General features: G+C 43.0%; 1 protein-coding gene across 3 annotated transcripts in view; it reads right to left on the reverse strand.

The window, feature by feature from the left end:
* Positions 1 to 19304, reverse strand: part of PACC1 (proton activated chloride channel 1) — a 36325-nt gene extending 17021 nt beyond the window's left edge. Inside the window, exons 1-3 of one of the 3 annotated variants that reach the window (XM_081026817.1) lie at positions 19137 to 19277; positions 17597 to 17740; positions 15230 to 15326 (exon numbers count right to left, since the gene is read on the reverse strand). Coding sequence is in view for 1 of the 3 variants with exons in the window: in XM_081026815.1 (XP_080882941.1) it covers positions 15230 to 15326; positions 19137 to 19172 (133 nt within the window). In the remaining 2 variants the exon portion in view is untranslated. Of the gene's footprint in view, positions 1 to 15229; positions 15327 to 17596; positions 17741 to 18881; positions 18993 to 19136 lie in introns of those variants that run through there. The other 2 variants (XM_081026815.1, XM_081026816.1) reach the window with 2 other exon arrangements.
* Between the last annotated feature and the right edge of the window lie 320 nt (positions 19305 to 19624).

Here is a 19624-nt window from a genome sequence, read left to right on the forward strand (position 1 = left end):
TGCATTCCAAAGAAAACTGAAAGGTAAAGGGAAATGACACGAGATAACTCTCAAATGTATAGAAAGAAATAAAGATCACTGGACATGTTAAATAGGTGGTTAAATATAAAAAAACTATTTACATGTATTTTTTAAATTTAAGAATGTCTAAATCAAAAATATACAACAATACTACAAGGTTTATAACTTGCAGGAAGGAGAACAGAGAAAACAGAAAACACACAAGACAAACAGAAAACAGTAAAATGGTTAGAACGAAATCCAACCATATCAATAACTACATTAAATGTAAATGGACCAAAAACACCAATTAAAAGGCAGAGACTGTCAGCCTGGATTAAAAACAGACCCAGCTATATGTTCTCTATAAAAAATGGACTTTAGTGATGTCAGCATCGTGGCAGAGTAAGAAGACTCCATTGTTTCTCCCATTGAATTTACAACAAGTTGGACAATTATAACTCAACAAAGGATCCTCTGCTCGATACACAACCACACCTCAAAGATCCACATATGAGGATGTCTGAAGGTGGGCACATCAGAACGAGAACCAATGGGAGAAGGATGGGGCAAGGACAGGAATGGTGCTACAGAATGCAGGTCAGCACCCACCACGGCTCCAGAAAGCGTAGTAGCAGGGGGTGGGGTATGGGGGTCAGGCTGCAGCCCTAACAACAGCCTGCAGCATAGAGGGGCAGAAGTGGTTTCCCTCCAAGAGAAGGTATCTCCCTTCCCCCTGTTCACATTGCAGCAGAACTGGGTAGAGGTGGCTGGGAAGCTTTAAACAAAATAGCGGAGCTGACAGCCATTACTGGCAGGGAAGTAGAGCTGTGAGATGTTCAAACCTGCCTCCACTACCCCATAGGCCCTGGGAGAGCTCAGTAAAGCCAAAACACAGAGGAAGGAGGTAGCTGTAGGAGCTCACCAAACCATTTCTCCACCACCCACAACATTCCCCCAACACAGTGGTGGTATCCCATAAATGAGGCAAGTTGGTCACAGAGAAGACACCCACCATCCCAATGGGTACATAGCACTTTCCTTAACTGAACCGACACCACTTCACCATGTTCCCAGAATCACAAATAGTGCAGATAAAAACAAACAAACAAACAAAAACATGTGCTATAGCACCACCTACTGGAAAACAAAAGAAAGCACCCTATCAACCTGCTGAATTGTTGAGTGCAAAACAGTATCTACACAAGAAAAGAGATCACTATCTCAAATACGCAGACAGAGAAACAAGCCAGCAAGTACCATGAACAACCAAGGTAACTTGGGAGCACAGAAAGAAAATGAAGAGTCCAGACCAAACTCAAAAGTCACGGACGACCCATATAAATGACAGAGGATTCAAGATCGTAGCTATAAAGAAACCCAACAATATACAAGAAAACTCAGAAAGGCAGTTCAAGTAACTCAAAAATAAAATTAATGAACAAAAGGAGTACTTTACCAAAGAGATTGAAAATATAATAAAGAACCAGACAGAACTTCTAGTGCTTAAGAACTCAATAAATGAGATGAGGAATGCATCAGACGGTACTGGAAATAGAACAGTCCAGATGAAAGCGAATTGGCGAACTCAAAGACAGAAACCTAAAAGTGACCCAGAAGGAGGAAGAGAACTAAGAGATTAAAAAAAATGAAGAAAACTCTATGAGAATTATCTAACTACATTAGAAACAGCAACCCAAGGTATATCAGAGGAGAAGAGAAGGAGAAGGGAACAGAGAGTCTACTCAGAGAAATAATCGATGAGAACTTCCAAAGCCTATGAAAAGAACTGGACTCTAGAATACCGTAAGCTACAAATAATAATCTAATTATCTCAATGCAAAAAAGACCTTCTCCAAAACATATTTTATTCAAACTGTCAAAAATCAATGACAAACAATTCTCAAGGCAGCCAGTAAAAAAGACTGTAACCTACAAAACAAACCCCATTTGATTATCAACAGATTTCTCAGTAGAAATGTTACAAGACAGAAGAAAGTGGAAGGAACTATTCAAAATATTGAAAGAGACGAACCGTCAACCAAAGATAATATATGCAGCAGTTATCCTATAGACATGAAGGAGAAATAAAGGCTTTCCCACACAAACAAAATCTGCGAGAATTTGCCACTACAAGATCTGCATTACAAGAAATGTTTGAAGGAATTCTACTGGAAACAAAGAGTCAAAAGTGCACAAAATTTTGAGTAAAATAATCAACAGATAGACAGAAGCAAGAAACTGCGAATTTACTTCAGAATAGGTTATGAAACACTTATAACAAAGATTATAGGGTGAAAAGGGCAATAAAAATAACTGTAACAGCAATTTGGTAATGAATGTACAACATAAAAAGGGATAATTTGTGATGATAAAACCATAAAAAGGAAGGAGGAAAAGGACTGAATGGGTACAGGTGAATGATGATAAGGGCAATCAGAAGAAAAAAAGACTATTGTATGCATGAGACATAAACACAAACCTAATGGTAACCACAAAATAAAAACCCAGAGCTAAAACACAAACATTAAATATATATATATATATATATATATATATATATACACACATATATATACGTGTGTGTGTATGTATATATATATATGTATGTATATATAGGAAACAGAGAAAAAAAATCATAAAAAACACCCAAACTAAAATAGCAGACAAAATTACAAGGGAAAAGAAACAACGGAGGTACAGAGCAACCAGAGAACAAAAGATAAAATGACTGCAATAAGTTCTCACGTATCAATAATCACCCTGGATGTAAGTGAACTGAACTCACCAATCAAAAGGCAGAGTAGCCGGATAGATTAAATATTAAGACCCAATTATATGCTGCCTGCAGGAGACCTCATCTCAGCTCCAAAGACAAACATAGGCTCAAAGCAAAGGGGTGGAAGATGACACTTCAGCACATGGAATCCAGAGAAAATCTGGCGCATGCGTACTTAGACAAAATAGATTTAAAGATAAAAAAGGTAACAAGAGGGAGAACTTCCGGTCTAGATGGTGATGTAGGTAAACACTGTGCTCATCTTCTCCCATGACCACATCAAAATTACAACCAAATTACAGAAAACCATCATTGAGAACCACTTGAAGACCAGCTGAGCAAAGTCCTATCCTAAGGGAAAGAAGCCACATTGAGACTGGTAGGAGGGGCAGGCAGATCCCACACCCACAGTGTGGTGATTAAGAATCAGGAGGGATAGCTCAGCTGCAGAGGTCCCCCTGAGGAGGGAGGGGCGCAGTCCCACACCAGCTCCACAGTCCGGAGCACCAGTGCCACGAAGAGGAGTCCCCGTAACTTGTGTTACGGGGTTGTGTCTGAGTGAGACAGAGGCTGCTGGAGACCTAGGCACTCCCCTTAGGGGGCCATGCACAGACTCACTTGCTCAGAACCTCACACAATCTGTGCTCCAGTGCAGGGGAGAAACTAAGTTGATGAGCTTCAGGGCGAGGGCTGGAAGGGCAGGGGTCAGGGCAGACCTCTCCAGGGATAGTACTGCTGGCAGCTTCCATTAATCCTTTGGTGAGTCCTCCCCACACACAGCCGAGGACGCCAGGTTTGTGCTCTCCATTATTCTAGCTAACACTGATCGCGTCACCCTGATGATTCCCAGAAACCCTGTCCCACCCAAATCACACACCCAGCCCAAGCCTTTTCCAGCCGCTCTTCCACACAACAAGAGACTGCCTGAGCTTGCACTGTGGACTTTCTCAAAACCTCTCAAAGGTCCACAAACCCCAAACAAGCAGCAGCTGGCCTCAGCATGCTTTATAGCTCTTGCTAAGTGGCCTCAGGCCCAGTACAAGCAGACAAAATGAGGAGACAAACATGTCCCAAATGAAAGAACTCCAGAAAAAGAACTAAACAAAATAGACACAAGCAATCTACCAGACACCGTGCTCAAAACACTCTTTATAAGGATGCTCAATGAACTTAAAGGTTAGAACAGATGAACTCAGTAAGAACTTCAACAAAGAGAAAACACAAAAGAGAACCAGTCAGAAACGAAAAGGCAATAACTGAAACGAAGAATACATTAAAGGGTATCAACAGGTTAGATGAAGCTGGGGATCAAATCATCAATTTGGAAGAAAAGCTGGCAGAACACACCCAACAGAACAGCAAAAAGAAAGAAGAATTTTTAAAAATGAGGATAGTTTAAGAGACCTCTGGGACATCAAGCCACCAGCATTCACATCATAGGGGTACCAGAAGGAGAAGAGCGAGAGCAAGGAATTGAAAACCTATTTGAAGAAATAATGACTGAAAGCTTCCCTGACATGGTGAAGGGAACTGACAAACAAGTCCAGGAAATACAAAGTCCCAAACAAGATAAACCTAAAGGGATCCACATAAAGAACATCATAAAATGCCAAAAGTTAAAGACAAAGAGAGGATCTTAAAACAAGAGAAAAACAGTTACATACAAGGGAACTCCCTTAAAACTATCAGCTGATTTCTCAACAGAAACTCTGCAGGCCAGAGGGAATGGCACAAAATATTCAAAGTGATGAAAGGTAAAAACCTACAACCAAGATTACTCTACCCAGCAAGGCTATCATTTAGAATCAAAGGAGAGATGGAGTTTCCCAGACAAGAAAAAGCTAAAACAGTTCATCAACACTAAACCAGTATTACAAGAAATGTTGAAACCACTTGTTTAAGAAGAAAAGATCAAGAACACAAATAAGAAACTATAAGAAACTATAAGAAAAAAAATTCTCATTGACAAAGGCAAACACTTAGTAAAAGCAGTGGATCACCAACTATAAAGCTAGTACAAAGGTTAAAAGACGAAAGTAGGAACATCATATGTAATTACAACAATAGGTATAAACACAAACAAAAGTAAAAAATAATGACAAAAACAAACATGGAGGGGGTGAGTAAAAAATTGTAGTGATTTTAGAATATGTTCAAACTTAAGTAACCATCATCTTAAAATAGACTGCTATAAACATAGCTTGGTATATAAGAAGCACATGGTAACCACTAACCAAAAGCCTACGACAGATATACAAGAAATAGAGAAAAAGGAATCCAAACACAAATCTGTAGAAAGTCATCAAATTACAAATAAAGAAAGCAACAGAATAAGGAACAGAAAACTACAAAACAATCAGAAAACAATAAACTTGCAATAACTAAATACCAATCAGTAATTACATATCGATCAATAATTACTTTAAGTGTAAATGTACTAAATGCTCCAATCAAAAGACAGAGTGGCTGAATAGACAAAAAAAGAAACACAAAACAACAAGACTCGTACATATGCTGCCTACAAGAAATCGAAAGACACAAAGACTGAAAATAAAGGGATGGAAAATATATTTCGTGCAAACAGAAGTGAAAAAAAAACACAAGTGGGGTAGCAATACTTATATCACACAAAACAGACTTTAAAACAAGGACTGTAACAAGAGACAAGGGGCATTTTTCATAATGATAACGAGACCAATCCAATAAGAGTATGTAACCCTTATAAACATTTATGCACCCCACATAGGAGCACCTTAATATATAAAGCAAATATTGATGGACATAAAAAGAGATACTGACAATAACACAGTCACAGTAGGAGACCTTAACACCCCATTGTCATCAATGGATAGATCGTCCAGACAGAAAATCAACAAGTAAACAGTGGCCTTAAACGACACAGAAGACCAGATGGATTGATAGTTTTAGTGCATTTCACCCAACAGCACAGAATATACATTCTTTTCAAATGCACATGAACATTTTACAGAATAGACCACATGTTAGGCCAAAAAACAAATCTCAATAAATTAAAATCATATCAATCATCTTATCTGATCACAATGGCATGAAACTAGAAATCAATTAGAAGAAAACTGAAACACACACAAACACCTGGAAGCTAAAAAACATGCTCTGAAACAATGAATGGGTTAACAACGAGATCAAGGAAGAATCAAAACATACCTTGAGACAAATGAAAATGAAAAAAAACCCAAAAAACCACAATGACTCAAAATATATGGGCCACAGTCAAAGCAGTTCTAAGACGGAAAATCAAAGCAATACAGGCCTACCTCAAGAAACAAGAAAAATCTCAAACAATCTAACCTTACACCTAAAGAAATTAGAAAAAGAACAAAGTTCAAACTGAGCAGAAGGAAATAATAAAGATCAGAAATAAAAAATGAGTCTTAAAAAAAAGGAAAAGATCAATGAAACCAAGAGCTAATTCTTTGAAAAATTAAATTGATAAATGTTTAGCCAGACTCATCAAGAAAAAACGATAGAGGGCCCAAATAAAAAAAACCAGAAAGAAAAGTGACAACTGACACCAAAGAAATACAAAAAATCGTAAGAGACTACAAACAATTATATGCCAACAAATTGGACAACCTAAAAGAAATGGATAAATTCTTAGAAACATCTTCCAAGACTAATCAGGAAGAAATAGAAAAACTGAACAGACCAATAACTGCTAACGAAATCACATTAGTAATAAAAAAACTACCAACAAACAAAAGTTCTGGACCAGACGGCTTCACAGGTGAATTTTACCAAACATTCAAATAAGAATTAATACCTATCCTTCTCAAACTACTCCAAAGAAAGTGAAGAGGGAAACCTCCCAAATTCATTTTATGAAGCCACCATTACCCTGGTACCAACACCAGACAAAGACACTACAAAAACAGAAAATTATAGGCCAATATCCTTGTTGAACATAGATACAAAAATCTTCAACAATATATTAGCAAATTGAATTCAGCAATAAATTAAAAAGATCAAATGATCAAGAGGGATTTATTCCTGGAATACAAGGTTGGTTCATTATCTTCAAATCAATTAACATGATACACCACATAAACAAAATGAAGGATAAGAGTCATATGATATCAGTAGATGCAGAAAAAACATTTGTCAAAATCCAAAATCTATTTATAATAAAAACTCTCAGCAAAGTGCAGATACACGGAACATATCTCAACTTAATAAAGGCAATACATGAAAAACGTAAGCTAACATCATACTCAACAGTGAAAAGCTGAAAGCTTTTCCTTTAAAATCAGGAACAAGACGAGGATGTCCACTTTCACCATTTTTATTCAACATAGTATTGTAAGTCCCAGCCACACCAACAAGACAAGAAAAATAAAAACCATCCAAATTGGAAAGGAAGAAGTAAAACTGTCATTATTCGTAGATGACATGATATCATTGAGAGAGAACCCTAAAGAATCCACCAAAAATCTACTAGAATTGACAAATGAATTCAGTAAAGTAGCATACAAAAATTAATATTCAGAAATCAGTTGCATTTTTATACACCAATAATGAACTATCAGATAGAGAAATCAAGAAAACAATCCCATTTACAATTGCAACAAAAAGAAAACCGAAAATACCTAGGAATAAATTTAACCAAAGTAAAAGACCTGTACTCTGAAAATTTTAAGACACTGAAGAAATTGAAGATAGGAACCAATGGAAGCATATGCTATGCTCATGGATAGGAGGAATTAACATCATTAAAATGTTCATACTAGGGTGGCCGGTTGGCTCAGTTGGTTAGAGAGCAATACTCATAACACCAAGATCGCCAGTTCGATTCCCACATGGGCCAGTGAGCTGCGCCCTCCACAACTAGATTGAAAACAATGACCTGACTTTGAGCTGATGGGTCCTGGAAAAACACACTGTTCCCCAATATTCCCCAATTTAAAAAAAAAAAAAAGCTTTTTAATAAATTTTTTTTTAAAAAGTCCATACTACCCAAAACTATCTACAGCTATCCAAAGCTAAGATTCAATGCAATCCCTATCAAAATACCAATGGCATTTTTCACAGAACTAGAACACATAATCCTAAAATTTTTCTGGAACCAGAAAAGACCCCAAGTAGCCAAAGCACTCTTGAGAAAGAAGAACAAAGTTGGAGGTATCAAACTACCAGATATCAAACTATATTACAAGGCTACAATAATCAAAACAGCATGGTACTGGCATAAAAACAGACACATAGATCAATGAAACAGAATAGACAGCCCAGAAATAAACCCACACCAATATGGTCAATTAATCTATGACAAAGGAGGTAAGAATATCCAATGGAGTAAAGAGTCCTTCTGCAAGTGGTATTTGCAAAATTGGACAGATATGTGCAAAAAAAAATGAAATGAGACCACTTTCTTATACCATATACAAGAGTAAACTCAAAGTGGATTAAAGATTTAAATGTAAGACCCAAAACAATAAAACTCCTAGAAGAAAACATAGACAGTAAACTCTGTGACACTGCTCTTAGTAGTATTCTTTTGGATACTTCTCCTTGGGCCAGAGAAACAAAAGGAAAAATAAACAAATGGGATTACATCAAAATAAAAAGATTTTGCACAGCACAGGAAACCATCACCAAAATGAAAAGACAACCTACTGAATGGGAGAAGATAACTGCCAATGATACATCTGATAAGGGGTTAATATCCAAAACATACAAGGAATTCACAGAGCTTAACATCAAAAAGACAAACAATCCAATTTAAAAATGGGCAGAGGACCTAAATAGACATTTCTCCAAAGCGGACATACAAATGGCCAACAAACACATGAAAAGATACTCAACATCAGAAAAGTGCAAATTAAAATCACAATGAGATATCACCTCACACCTGTTAGAATGGCTATCATCAATAAATCAACAAACAAGTGTTGGGGGGATACCAAATTGGGGTAGCCACTATGGAGAAGAGTATAAAAATTCCTCAAAAAGTTAAAAATAAAACTACCATATAACTCAGCAATTCCACTTCTAAGTATTAATCTGAAGAAATAAAAAACACTAATTTGAAAAGATATACGCACCACCACCACCACCGCCCCTCCCACCAGCCGCCCTTGGTTCATTGCAGCACCATTACAATAGCCAAAACATGGAAACAGCTTAAGTGTCCTTCCATGGATGATTGGATAAAGAAGACATGGCATAAGTATACAATGTAATACGACTCAGCCATAAGAAAGATGAAATATTGCCATTTGCAACAACATGGATGGATCTTAAGAGTATTATGCTAAGTGAAAAAAGTCAGAAGGAAAAGGACAAGAACCTTCTGATTTTAGTCATACGTGGGATATAAAACAGAAAGGAAACATAACACAAACAAAAACAGAAACTCATAGACACAGACAACAATATGGTGGTTACCAGAGGGGCAAGGGAGTGAGGGGAAGACTAAGAAGATAAAGGGGGTCAAATACATGGTGACAGAAGGAGACTAGATTTCAGGAGGTAGACACACAACAGAATATACAGATGTCATACTATGAAGTTGTACACCTGAAACTTATAGGATGTTATTAACCAATGTTGCCCAAAAAAACTCTTTTAAAAAATGGACTTTAAATACAAAGATATGAGTATTTGCAAAATTTTTCATTTTATTGTATTTGAAAGCACATAAGCAGGATCAGCACAGAAATATCAAAGTGTCCTAGGTTGGCAGAGAAAAGGAAATCATTCATTCTATTCTTCTACAAACGTGCATCAAGCACCCACTCTACGTGCAAAGCTATGTGCTACGTAGGTGCTTCAGAGAGATATGGAGAGAGGGCTGATGGTCTCTGCTCCAACTGCTACAATTCAGAAGGATGTGAGGATGTAAATTGTGAGGTGTCCTTTGCTCAGAGGAAAAAATGGGGAGTGTGGGGAGAAGGCAGAGAGCAGCAACAACTTTGTGTAAGAGCTCACACAGCACGGTGCCGAAAGCACCAGGAGCAATTGAGGAAGAAATAATGGGGTGTTCATGACTCATTTATGTTCTGAACTGAAAGACCAGATTATCTAGCCCAGTGGTTAAGAGCACGAGCCTTAGAGTCAGAGAGATTTGGGCTCCAGCTCTGCTCCTAACTACTCTGTGACCCAGACCATGTTCTCCTAAGTCTCCCTTTCTTCATGTAAAAAGGAAATAATCATTTCAATTTTATAGGATGTCTGAGAGAAGCATATGATAGAATGTTGCCAAATGCATTCCACTACAGAATGCCTGCTCAGTGACTTACTATTACTGAAGAAATAGAATGTACCCTGTACACCACAAAAAAATGAAGACCTCATGAAGATATCACAAATGAAGACCATGCACTCCAATCTCTTAATTAGAAAAATTATTAGAAAAATATATTAGAAAAGAATTAGAAAAAAATATATGCTGAAGATAAAATGGAGGTGGGGCAGAACAGTGTCCTTACATAGCAGGCATGTAGTCTTTCCGACTGTTAAACGAATGATCCAAATAATAGATGGACTCAGTCTTGCAATGCTAACTAGCTACCCTCCATTTGTCAAAGACAAGTGCATTTCAAGCATGCAAAACTATAAACCAAGTGGTGTGCCTTGTTATTTCTGGCAAAATACTTGAGAAAGTTTTGCCTTTACACAGGAGTGTAAATTCTGCAAGTGTCCGTGAGGCTCCCTGAGGCCTTTAGGACAAGGTTACCGTAGGCCACGGATGTTTACTGCACAGCTACCAAGACAAGTGAGGAAGCAGGAAGCCCTAAGGAACCCCCTGGGGCTTCTGAGAGCTAAGCCAGCAGGGTACACGCAGCTCTAGTTCTCCAAACGCAACGAAAGCAATTCTTTTTCACCTTCTTTTGTCTGACTCTACTTCTGCTCTTTCTTATTGTTATTGGAGACTGTGTCACTTTCTGCTTTCTCATGGCTTTGGTCTCTGCCTTCTCTCCGTTTCTCTCACGACCCTGCTCCGCTTTACTAAGTGCCTTTCCATGAGCCTTGCATTCAGACCTTCTTCCAGAAAGCATCCTGTACAGGAAGGCTCATTAGACACATCGCAAGACACTGTCCTCCTTCATGCCCAATCCACAGATGGTTCCCTTAGCTCAGGGAATCCCTGACCAGTCACATGTAGCTGAGGTCCCAAAGTATGGTGGTCTGAGCACAAGGACCGACCCACAGCTGTTTAGCTTGGAAGGCACACCCAGCTTCCATGGTCCATGTGGGACCACAGGTTCACTTCCAAACATGGCACATTCATGGTCATCAGCTGCTTGTGACTGCAGTGGCAACAGGTACCAGGTTGCTACATTCTAATGGAGTTTGAACAGATCCCAAGGCAAAACTGAAGGAACTCTGAAATGACTGATTGGGCGCATGACATCTGAACAGAATTTTTAAGAGCTGGTCCAACTCCGTTCCTCATGCAGTGATGCAGTAACTGGCATGATCAGAATGTATCCTGGAGTCCTGACTCCTAGTCAATGCTTTCCCTGCATGACAGACTGAGCGTCGCTACCTGGGATTCTAGTCACTAAGGACGATAAAAGAAGATCTGATTGAAGGAATGTAACTTCCTAACAAGCAGAAGTCTGGGGCATTTTTAAGGCAAACTGCATATTACATCCAGGCTGAGCCATATACTGAAGGTGAACAAAGACCAGCATTTGTGGGCAGAGTCCACTGTATCATAAGCCAGATAAACATGATTTGAAATGCTCTACCTTCATGGTACGTACCTTTGATTAGGGAAAGAGATAGATCTCTCCCTACATGTTCTTGAAAAATTCCAAGAATCTTAAACACAAAAAGGTCATAAGACAATTGCATCATCTGGATTTGTTTGGCAGAGGTACTTGGACAAATTACTCTCATGGGAACAGTGGCCAAGAGTCTCCTCTGTTTCACTCACAAAACCACGCTGAGCTCCTTTACAGGCCTTTTCTCGATCCACAAATTGGCATGTAAATGAAAACTGTAAAGCTATTTATCATCCACATGTGCTGTGTCACTCGAATTCTGAAACTAGACACTATTATGTTTCACCATTTAAAAAAAAAGTGGGGGATATTTGACAAAATGTTCCATGCACTCTGCAGTCAGAAAAACCAAACACTGGCTTTTTTTATGGCAAGATGGATGAATGTGTTTTAAAAGTATATATCCTTCATTTGAAGACAAACTCGAGGTACTAGTAGAAAGACAAGAATGACGCATAAGATTTTCTTGGGAAAGGTAATTTATGCATTTTGTAAAATTTACAACAGAAGGACTTCAAAAACCCACACTTGCCTCAGGATGTAAATCAAGCCATTAAGAGGATCTGTGACAAGCAACTCACTTTCTGAAAACATCCTGGGTCCTCGGTTCAGAGGAAGGGGAACTGGCTGTCTATTGTGAATCCTGCGAAACCCTACCGTGAAGAGTGCACTAAGCCAACATGCATTCTGAACGCAAAGAAGGAATGAATTCTTTGTCTGTTTTTCTTTTTCAGTGATTTTTTTTTTAAGTGTGTTTTTCCGGGACCCATCAGCTCCAAGACAAGTAGTTGTTTCAATCTAGTTGTGAAGGGCGCAGCTCAGTGGCCCAGGCAGGGCTTGAACTGGCAACTTTGTTGTTAAGAGCACCGCAGTTCAACCAACTGAGCTAACCCACCGCCCAGTGATTTGGTCTTTTGAGATATAATTTACATACCATAACATTCACCCTTTTAAAGTGCATATATTTAGTAGCTTTTAGTATATTCACAAGGTGTACAAGCATTACCACTATCATCTAACTAGAGAACATTTTCATTACCCAAAAAGAAATTCCACACCCATCAGCAGTCACTCCTCCTTACTCCCTGGCAACCAATAATCTACTTTCTGTCTCTATGGATTTGTCTATTCTGGACATTTCACATAAAAATAGAATCATATAACATGTGGCCTTTTGTTTCTGACTTCTTTCATATTTTCTAGATTTATCCATGTTGTAGCATGTATCAATTCTTCATTCCTTTTCACCACCAAGTAATATTCCACTATATTAATATACCATTTGATTTATCCATTCATCAGTGGATGGACATCTGGATAGTTTCTATCATTTGGCTATTATGAATAATGCTGCTATGAACATACAAGTTTTTGAGTGGATGTCAAGTCGTCATTTCTCTAGGACTGGAACTGCTGGGTCACAGTATATCTATATTTAACCTTTTGAGGACGTGCCAGACTCTTTCCACAGCAGCTGCACCATTTTACATTCCCACCAGCTTTACAAGTGGGTTCTAATTTCTTGACATCCTCACCAAAACTTGTTATGGTCCATCTTTATTGATTGTAGCCACCTGAGTAGGTGTGAAGTAGTATCTCATTGTGGTTTAAAGTTGCATTTCCCTGATGATTAACGTTGTTGAACATCTTTCTGTGTGCTTACCAGTCATTTGTGTATTTAGCTATAAAAGGAAATGTCCTCTTTCCAAGTCTGCCCTTCCTCTTCCTGCTGCCTCCATCTATCCTCTTCTAATTGGGGGCAAGAAGGCAGGTAGTGCAGGGTACAACAGGCAGAACAATGGCCCACCAAAGATGGCCAAGTCCTAATGCTTGGAAACTAAATATGTCAAGTTACATGGCAAAGAGAAATGAAGGCAGAAGCTGAGACTCAAGTTGCTCATCACCTGACCTTAGAACAGGGAGATTATCTCCCTGTTATCTCCCAGGTTACCTGGGTGGACCCACTGTAATCACCAGGGCTCTTTAAACATGGAAGAGGGAGGCAGAAGTCAGTCTCAAAATGATGAGATGTGAGAAAGACTCACACAGCAACTGCCAGTGTGAAGATGGAAGAAGGGCCATGAGCCAACGAAGTAGGGCAGCCTCTAGAAGCTAGGAAAGGGGCTGGCCCGGTGGCTCAGGAGGTTAGACATGCTCCTAACTCCGAAGGCTGCCGGTTTGAGTCCCACATGGGCCAGCGGGCTCTCAACCACAAGGTTGCCAGTTCAATTCCTCGAGTCCCGCAAGGGGTGGTGGGCTGTGCACCCTGCAACTAGGATTGAACACGGCACCGTGAGCTGAACTGCCTCCCGGATGGCTCAGTTGGTTGGAGAGTGGGCTCTCAACCACAAGGTTGCCCGTTCAACTTCCGCAAGGGATGGTGGACTGTGCCCCCTGCATCTAGAAATGGCAACTAGACCTGGAGCTGAGCTGTGCCCTCCACAACTAAGACTGAAAGGACAACAACTTGACTTGGAAAAAAGTCCTGGAAGTACACACTGTTCCCCAATAAAGTCCTGTTCCCCTTCCCCAATAAAATCTTAAAAAAAAAAAAATAGGAGCTAGGAAAGGCACTAACACGGATAACCACCTAGAGCCAGCCTCATCTGTAAAAATGAGGACGACCACCTCACTGGGTTGTTACAAATGGGGCAATGGGTATGACAAAGCCTGGCCCTGAGGACGCAGTCAGTAAATGTAAGCTGTCTTTCTAGCCTCCTTCCTTTTATAAAGTCTTCTCTAAGGACTGGGCACAATCACAAAATTTCCTGTCCCATTCCCCTTCCCCACAAATATAGGAATCAAGAGAAGCAGAATCCCACCTGCCTGAGTCCACTCAAGAAGCTGGACTCTAGCTGGGGCTCCATTCATTCATTCATTCATTCATTCATTCAACAAATCTTTATTGCATGGCCAGGGCTAAGATGGTGAGCAAAACAGACTGGTCGCTACCCTAATGGAGCTTACATTCTAGAGTAGACAGACATTAATCAGTCAGACAAACAGATACACCACTCCACCAGCAATAGCTACAAGGGAGAGGTGTGTAGGCTACGTGTGACAGTATTGGAGGGTGGGAAGTGATCTGGCTGGGAGGTGAGAAGGCTGTGGAGGAAAACAATGAGTTGAAGAATGATTAGGAGACAGAGGGAAGAGAACTCCAGACCGTGGAATTCCGTCCTACAGTGGGAAGGCGTGAGGCCCAAAAGAAAAGGCGCCAGCACAAGTGAGGGGCAGAGAAAAAGGTGAAGAAGGGAAAGAAAGTAAAAAGAATGACTCCCAGTTCAGCTGGGTGGGTGGTGGAGCCTATTAGATATCCTTCCAGAGGCTCTGGGAAGTGACCCAGATATTAGAGCCCAAGTGCTACCAGCTTCCTAGGGAAAAACTAACGCAAGAGCAGAGACCCAAAGCCTTTGCTATTGTATCCAATGACCTGGCCCCAGGAACTGGCTCAAACCGGAGTACAGAAAATAGCAAATACCGGCCTGGACACATCTTCTGTCCCAAGGCTGGTTAAATATGTATAGCTTTAAAACTAGGGCAATACCTGAGATCTGACAGTAAGGCACAAGGCCCCTCCTGTCCCACAGCTACCCAGCTGGCGAGGCACCTGGCCTCCAGCTGCAGCAACAACACACACCATTTTCCCCGCTCTTCCACCCCCAGCACTGAACCCACTTACCTGGTAAGACTCCTGAACCCTGGACTCTGATTGCCTCCTTTTCCCGCTCGTCAGCCTGATCTGAGTTCTCAACCACCTGATCCAACTCCTCACTCAGCTAAAGGGAGAAACAAAGAGGGCAAACAGGTCAGCTACATCCACCCTGCTTTACAGACTAGAATAAGAAAGCAGAAGCTTCTCACGTAACTGTCGCACACACACACACTAATCACATGATATAGGGTATGTTATACCAGTTCTACACTGAAGCTCAGAAAACCAAGTAACTTCCCATATATTCTTTTCCTAGAGCTGCCGTAGCAAAGCACCACAGACTGGGTGGCTTAAAACAAAAATTATTCCCTCACAGTTCTGGAGGCTAGAAATCTGAAACCAAGGTGCTGGCAGGGCCGGTTCCTTCTGAGGGCTGTGAGGGAGAATCTTTCCCAATGTTCTCTCCCAGCTTCCGGTAATGGCGGCAACCCTTGATGTTCCTTGGTTTATGGATGCCTCTGATCTCCAATCTCTGTCTCCATCTTCACGTGGCATCTCTCTTTCTTCACTTGGTCATCCTCTTCTAAGGACACCACTCATACTGGATTTGGGGCCCACCCTGCTCCAGTATACCTTAATCTTAACTAATTACACCTGCAATGACCCTATTTCCAAATAAGGTCACATTCTGGGGTACTGGGGCTTAGGACTTCAACCTATCTTTGTGTGGAGGGGGGAGGCACAATTCAACACGCATTTTCCATGGCCATAGAACCAGGAGTCAAATCCAAGTTGGCCTAGTTCCAAAGCCCATGATCTTAACCACTTCCCAAAGGAGAAGGAAATGCAGCTTCGAGTCTGCTGAGTGAGAAGCTGCCACCAGAGCTCTCCAGGACTCTGACTAAAGTTCACTGACTCAGGCTGCAAATGGCAGGACAAAGGGACAGGAGCCCATTGCCCATTTCAGGGACAGACGCTAATTAGCAGCCTCACTCCATCAGTGTTCTCACCTGTCAAACGGGGGAAATAAAGTCACTGAGGAGGGTAGGGGCGCAAAATGGTTACAACAATAACCAGCAAGTCTCTGTGGCATCAAGGAGAAGAGTAAGCGAGGTCAAGACCCGAGTTAGAGGAGGTGCTATCACTGAATTGGGATGAATGGGGAGCGAGAATTTTCCGAAATATTTTCTTAGACCCACAGTGTAAATGCCTAAGGTCTCAAGACATTGCCATTAAAAATTCATCCCTAGGAGATTTGAGTTAAATAAAGCTCTGATGCATTTACCGTGTTTCCCAAAAAATAAGACCTAACCGGAAAATAAGCCCTAGTATGATTTTTCAGGAGGACATCCCCTGAACATAAGACCTTATGTGTCTTTTGGAGCAAAACTTAATATAAGACCCGATCTTATTTTCGGGGAAACATGCTATTATTGTTACAGTTCCCTCTCCATGCCTCCACTCCTGACCCTTAGTATCAGGTAAACACCCCAGCTTAAAGCCCTCCAATCCCCAGACAAAAGAAAACCAATGAGTGGGAGAGGGTTGGGAGGATGAAAGGCACCATGAGATCCAGGCCCCTAGAAGCACAGATCAGGAGGTCCCCGGAGCTCTCGCTGGCCCAAGGGAAAAGAGGATGTTAATCCCATGAAGGCCCCAAGTTCTCTGATCCAAGCCTCACCCGGGTTCAGCCTAACCCAGGTGACAACTCTCTTCACTCAGTTCCCCTTCTGACTTCCTGCAGCTGTGAAGAGCCCGCTTCATGGCCTGCCCCAGGCCCTAAAGCCAGTCTCCATTCAGCAAAGAAACCTCCCTCTAACCAAGGCCCACTTTCAGAACGATCCCGACAGGAAAGATGCAGGCCACTCTCTGAACAGCCTCCTTCTTCTGAAAAAGGCAAGGCAGGGACTTCCAGATGGGCCACTGAAGAAAGGGGAGGGTTATTTTCAATGCCTTGCACCCCGGGGGTGCCCCCAAATAGCAACTGACTCCACCTTTGGCATTGGCCCTGCAAGCAGGATAACTGCCTATATTTTAATAAACGTTTTAGGAGACCTGCTACGGGGACATACTGCAGGCTACACGCGCATAGTGAGGGACATGGTCCTGTAAACCAGGGACCCCAAAGCTCCCTAGAAGTAGGAGCTGCACAATCCCTGTTAACAAGACTTACAATTCACCTGCCAGGCACTGAGCTATGCACTTTGCACACACCAACTCATCCAATCCTCACAACCACAGGAGGTAGGGGCTATCGTTACCTTCATCTTGCAGATGAAGAAACTGAGGCTCAAAGAAGTTAAATAAAGGACTTGACAAAAGTCACACAAATGGCAAGAGGCAGAGCCGGAATAGGAACACGGGCTTTTTCTACTTCAAAGTCCCAATATTTACCTGCTATACTCTCCTCCCAATAAATCTGAAAACTTTCAGAGTCCGGGAAAGACACAACTCATTCCCCAGGATTCCCCCATTGTCCAGGGCACAGAATCTAGGGGCCACAGAATCCACAGCACTGGTTTAAAATCCATCAGGCTCCTTTTGGATGAAGGAAACAGACGGGGTAAGGGAGACGGTAGGAGAAATGTGGGACTTTTCCCAAAGTCAGGTTCTTCAACTCAGCTTCACTTCCGACTGTGGGGCCAAGCCACCCGCTCTGTACACACCCCCCCAGTGTCCCTGACAAAGAGGGACACGTACGTCAGTGTTGATCAGTACTGATCAAGACAGCAGCAAGTTCAGAATGGTCTGGGAAGCCAGTCTCCATGGAGCATGTGGAATTGGAGATTCCTCCTTTGAATGGGGGGGATATTAACCCATGGAGCTTGAGAAGGGGGTCAAGAAGAAATTGTGCGAGGACAGGCATAGAGGCCAGAAAGCCAGAGTACACTGCTTAACAGCGAGCTTCTCAGTGTGGCCATTGCTGCTGGTTACAGGTCAGCACGCTTGCAGACAAGCGTGGACTGCTCTGGGTAAACCCAGGGCAACATCGGAGGTGTGCAGGGGGTGGGGAAGGAATGCCCTGGGATCGAGGCAGGGCCTCGGAAGGAATCTGCGCAGGGTGGGGAGAGACCAAAGGGAGGGACGGCAGCAGCTTCACACTCAGGTGGTCAGCGCAGGCGCCGGGGCACCCGCCAGACTGAGACCGTGGAACTGCCTGCACTCGGCCAGCGCGGGGGGCACGTGCGGGCACAAGCTGGGGAGGTGACCAGAGACGACCGAGCTTTGGGGCCTGAGGAGGAGGAGGAGAGCGGTGCACAGGCTGCAGTGAGAGTCAGGAGCAAGAGCTGGTTTGAGCGAAACGCTGGAGCCGCAGCCCGTAACTCGGGCCAGACAAGAAAGAGACAAAGAACTGGAAAGTGACAGAGTCGTGGGCGGAGGTGAGACTGGAGAGAACGACGGAGTGGGGCCAGAAGCAGCTATGTCCGTGAAAGCACATTTTCAAAGACAGGCGGCCACCCCAACAAGAGGTGATAATTATCCGGGTCGGTAACAGCTGCAGAGGCCAGGCGGCCCGGGGCTGGGAGGGCTGATGGCTCCGCCACGCATCCGCCACAGCTGGGCGGAGGACGCAGGCGCTTCCACTTGTTGCAAACAACACCGGGGTCCTGGAGGCCACGCGGCGTCGCGCCGGCCGGCCACGCTGCTCCCTGGGTCCCGCGAGGCTTTAATCATTCACCTGCTGGTTACGGGTCGCGGCTCCGGGGCCCCAGCCGCGTCCCCCGGCCAAGCGCCCGCAGCATCCGGAGGAGGCTGGGCGCCCCGCTTCCTTCCTGCTCCGCCGCCCCTCCGCATCGGGGCCCCCGTCCCGACGCAGCCACCCGCTCCTACGCAGCACTTCCCGACGCCCCCCGCGACTCTCCCACCCAGACCCCCGGGACTCCGCTCCTCCGCCTCACAGGAAACTTTGTTCCCACCCCCCACTGCCTTGTACCTCCTGGTAGGATGTGGAGAGCTCCTGCCGGATCATGGCACAGACCAGAGCTAAGGCACACCCAAGCCCGCTAAGCCCAGGAGGAGCAGCGAGGCGAGCACCGTGGCTGCAGCGCCCGGACCCTTCAGCTCCGCGAGGCGCAAGCGGTTCGGGGGGGCAGCCCCCAGAAGAGGCGGGGCGGCATTTGACGCATGCGCCTCGCTCCCGCCGCCGCTGGAGCCGCGAAAGGGTTGCTGGGAAATGTAGTTCTGGGCAGCCGGCACCTCTGCACAAAAGGGGCGGCGAAGCCTGCGGATAACCCAGAGCCAGGCTTAAGCCAGGGGTGAGACGCGCGTGCTCCCTTCATCTCTCACTTCCTCTTTGTTGAAAGGGGAGGGACGGAGAAAATGAATGGAAAGTGGAACAAGGGGCCAGGTCAGGTGCGTAGGAGAGCCTAATCTATAATTGCAAGAGGAAGCTTGCAATTGCAAGAGGACCTGGTGGTTTAC

This window comes from Rhinolophus hipposideros (genome assembly GCF_964194185.1).
Source record: "Rhinolophus hipposideros genome assembly, chromosome: 19".
Lineage (NCBI taxonomy): Eukaryota > Metazoa > Chordata > Mammalia > Chiroptera > Rhinolophidae > Rhinolophus > Rhinolophus hipposideros.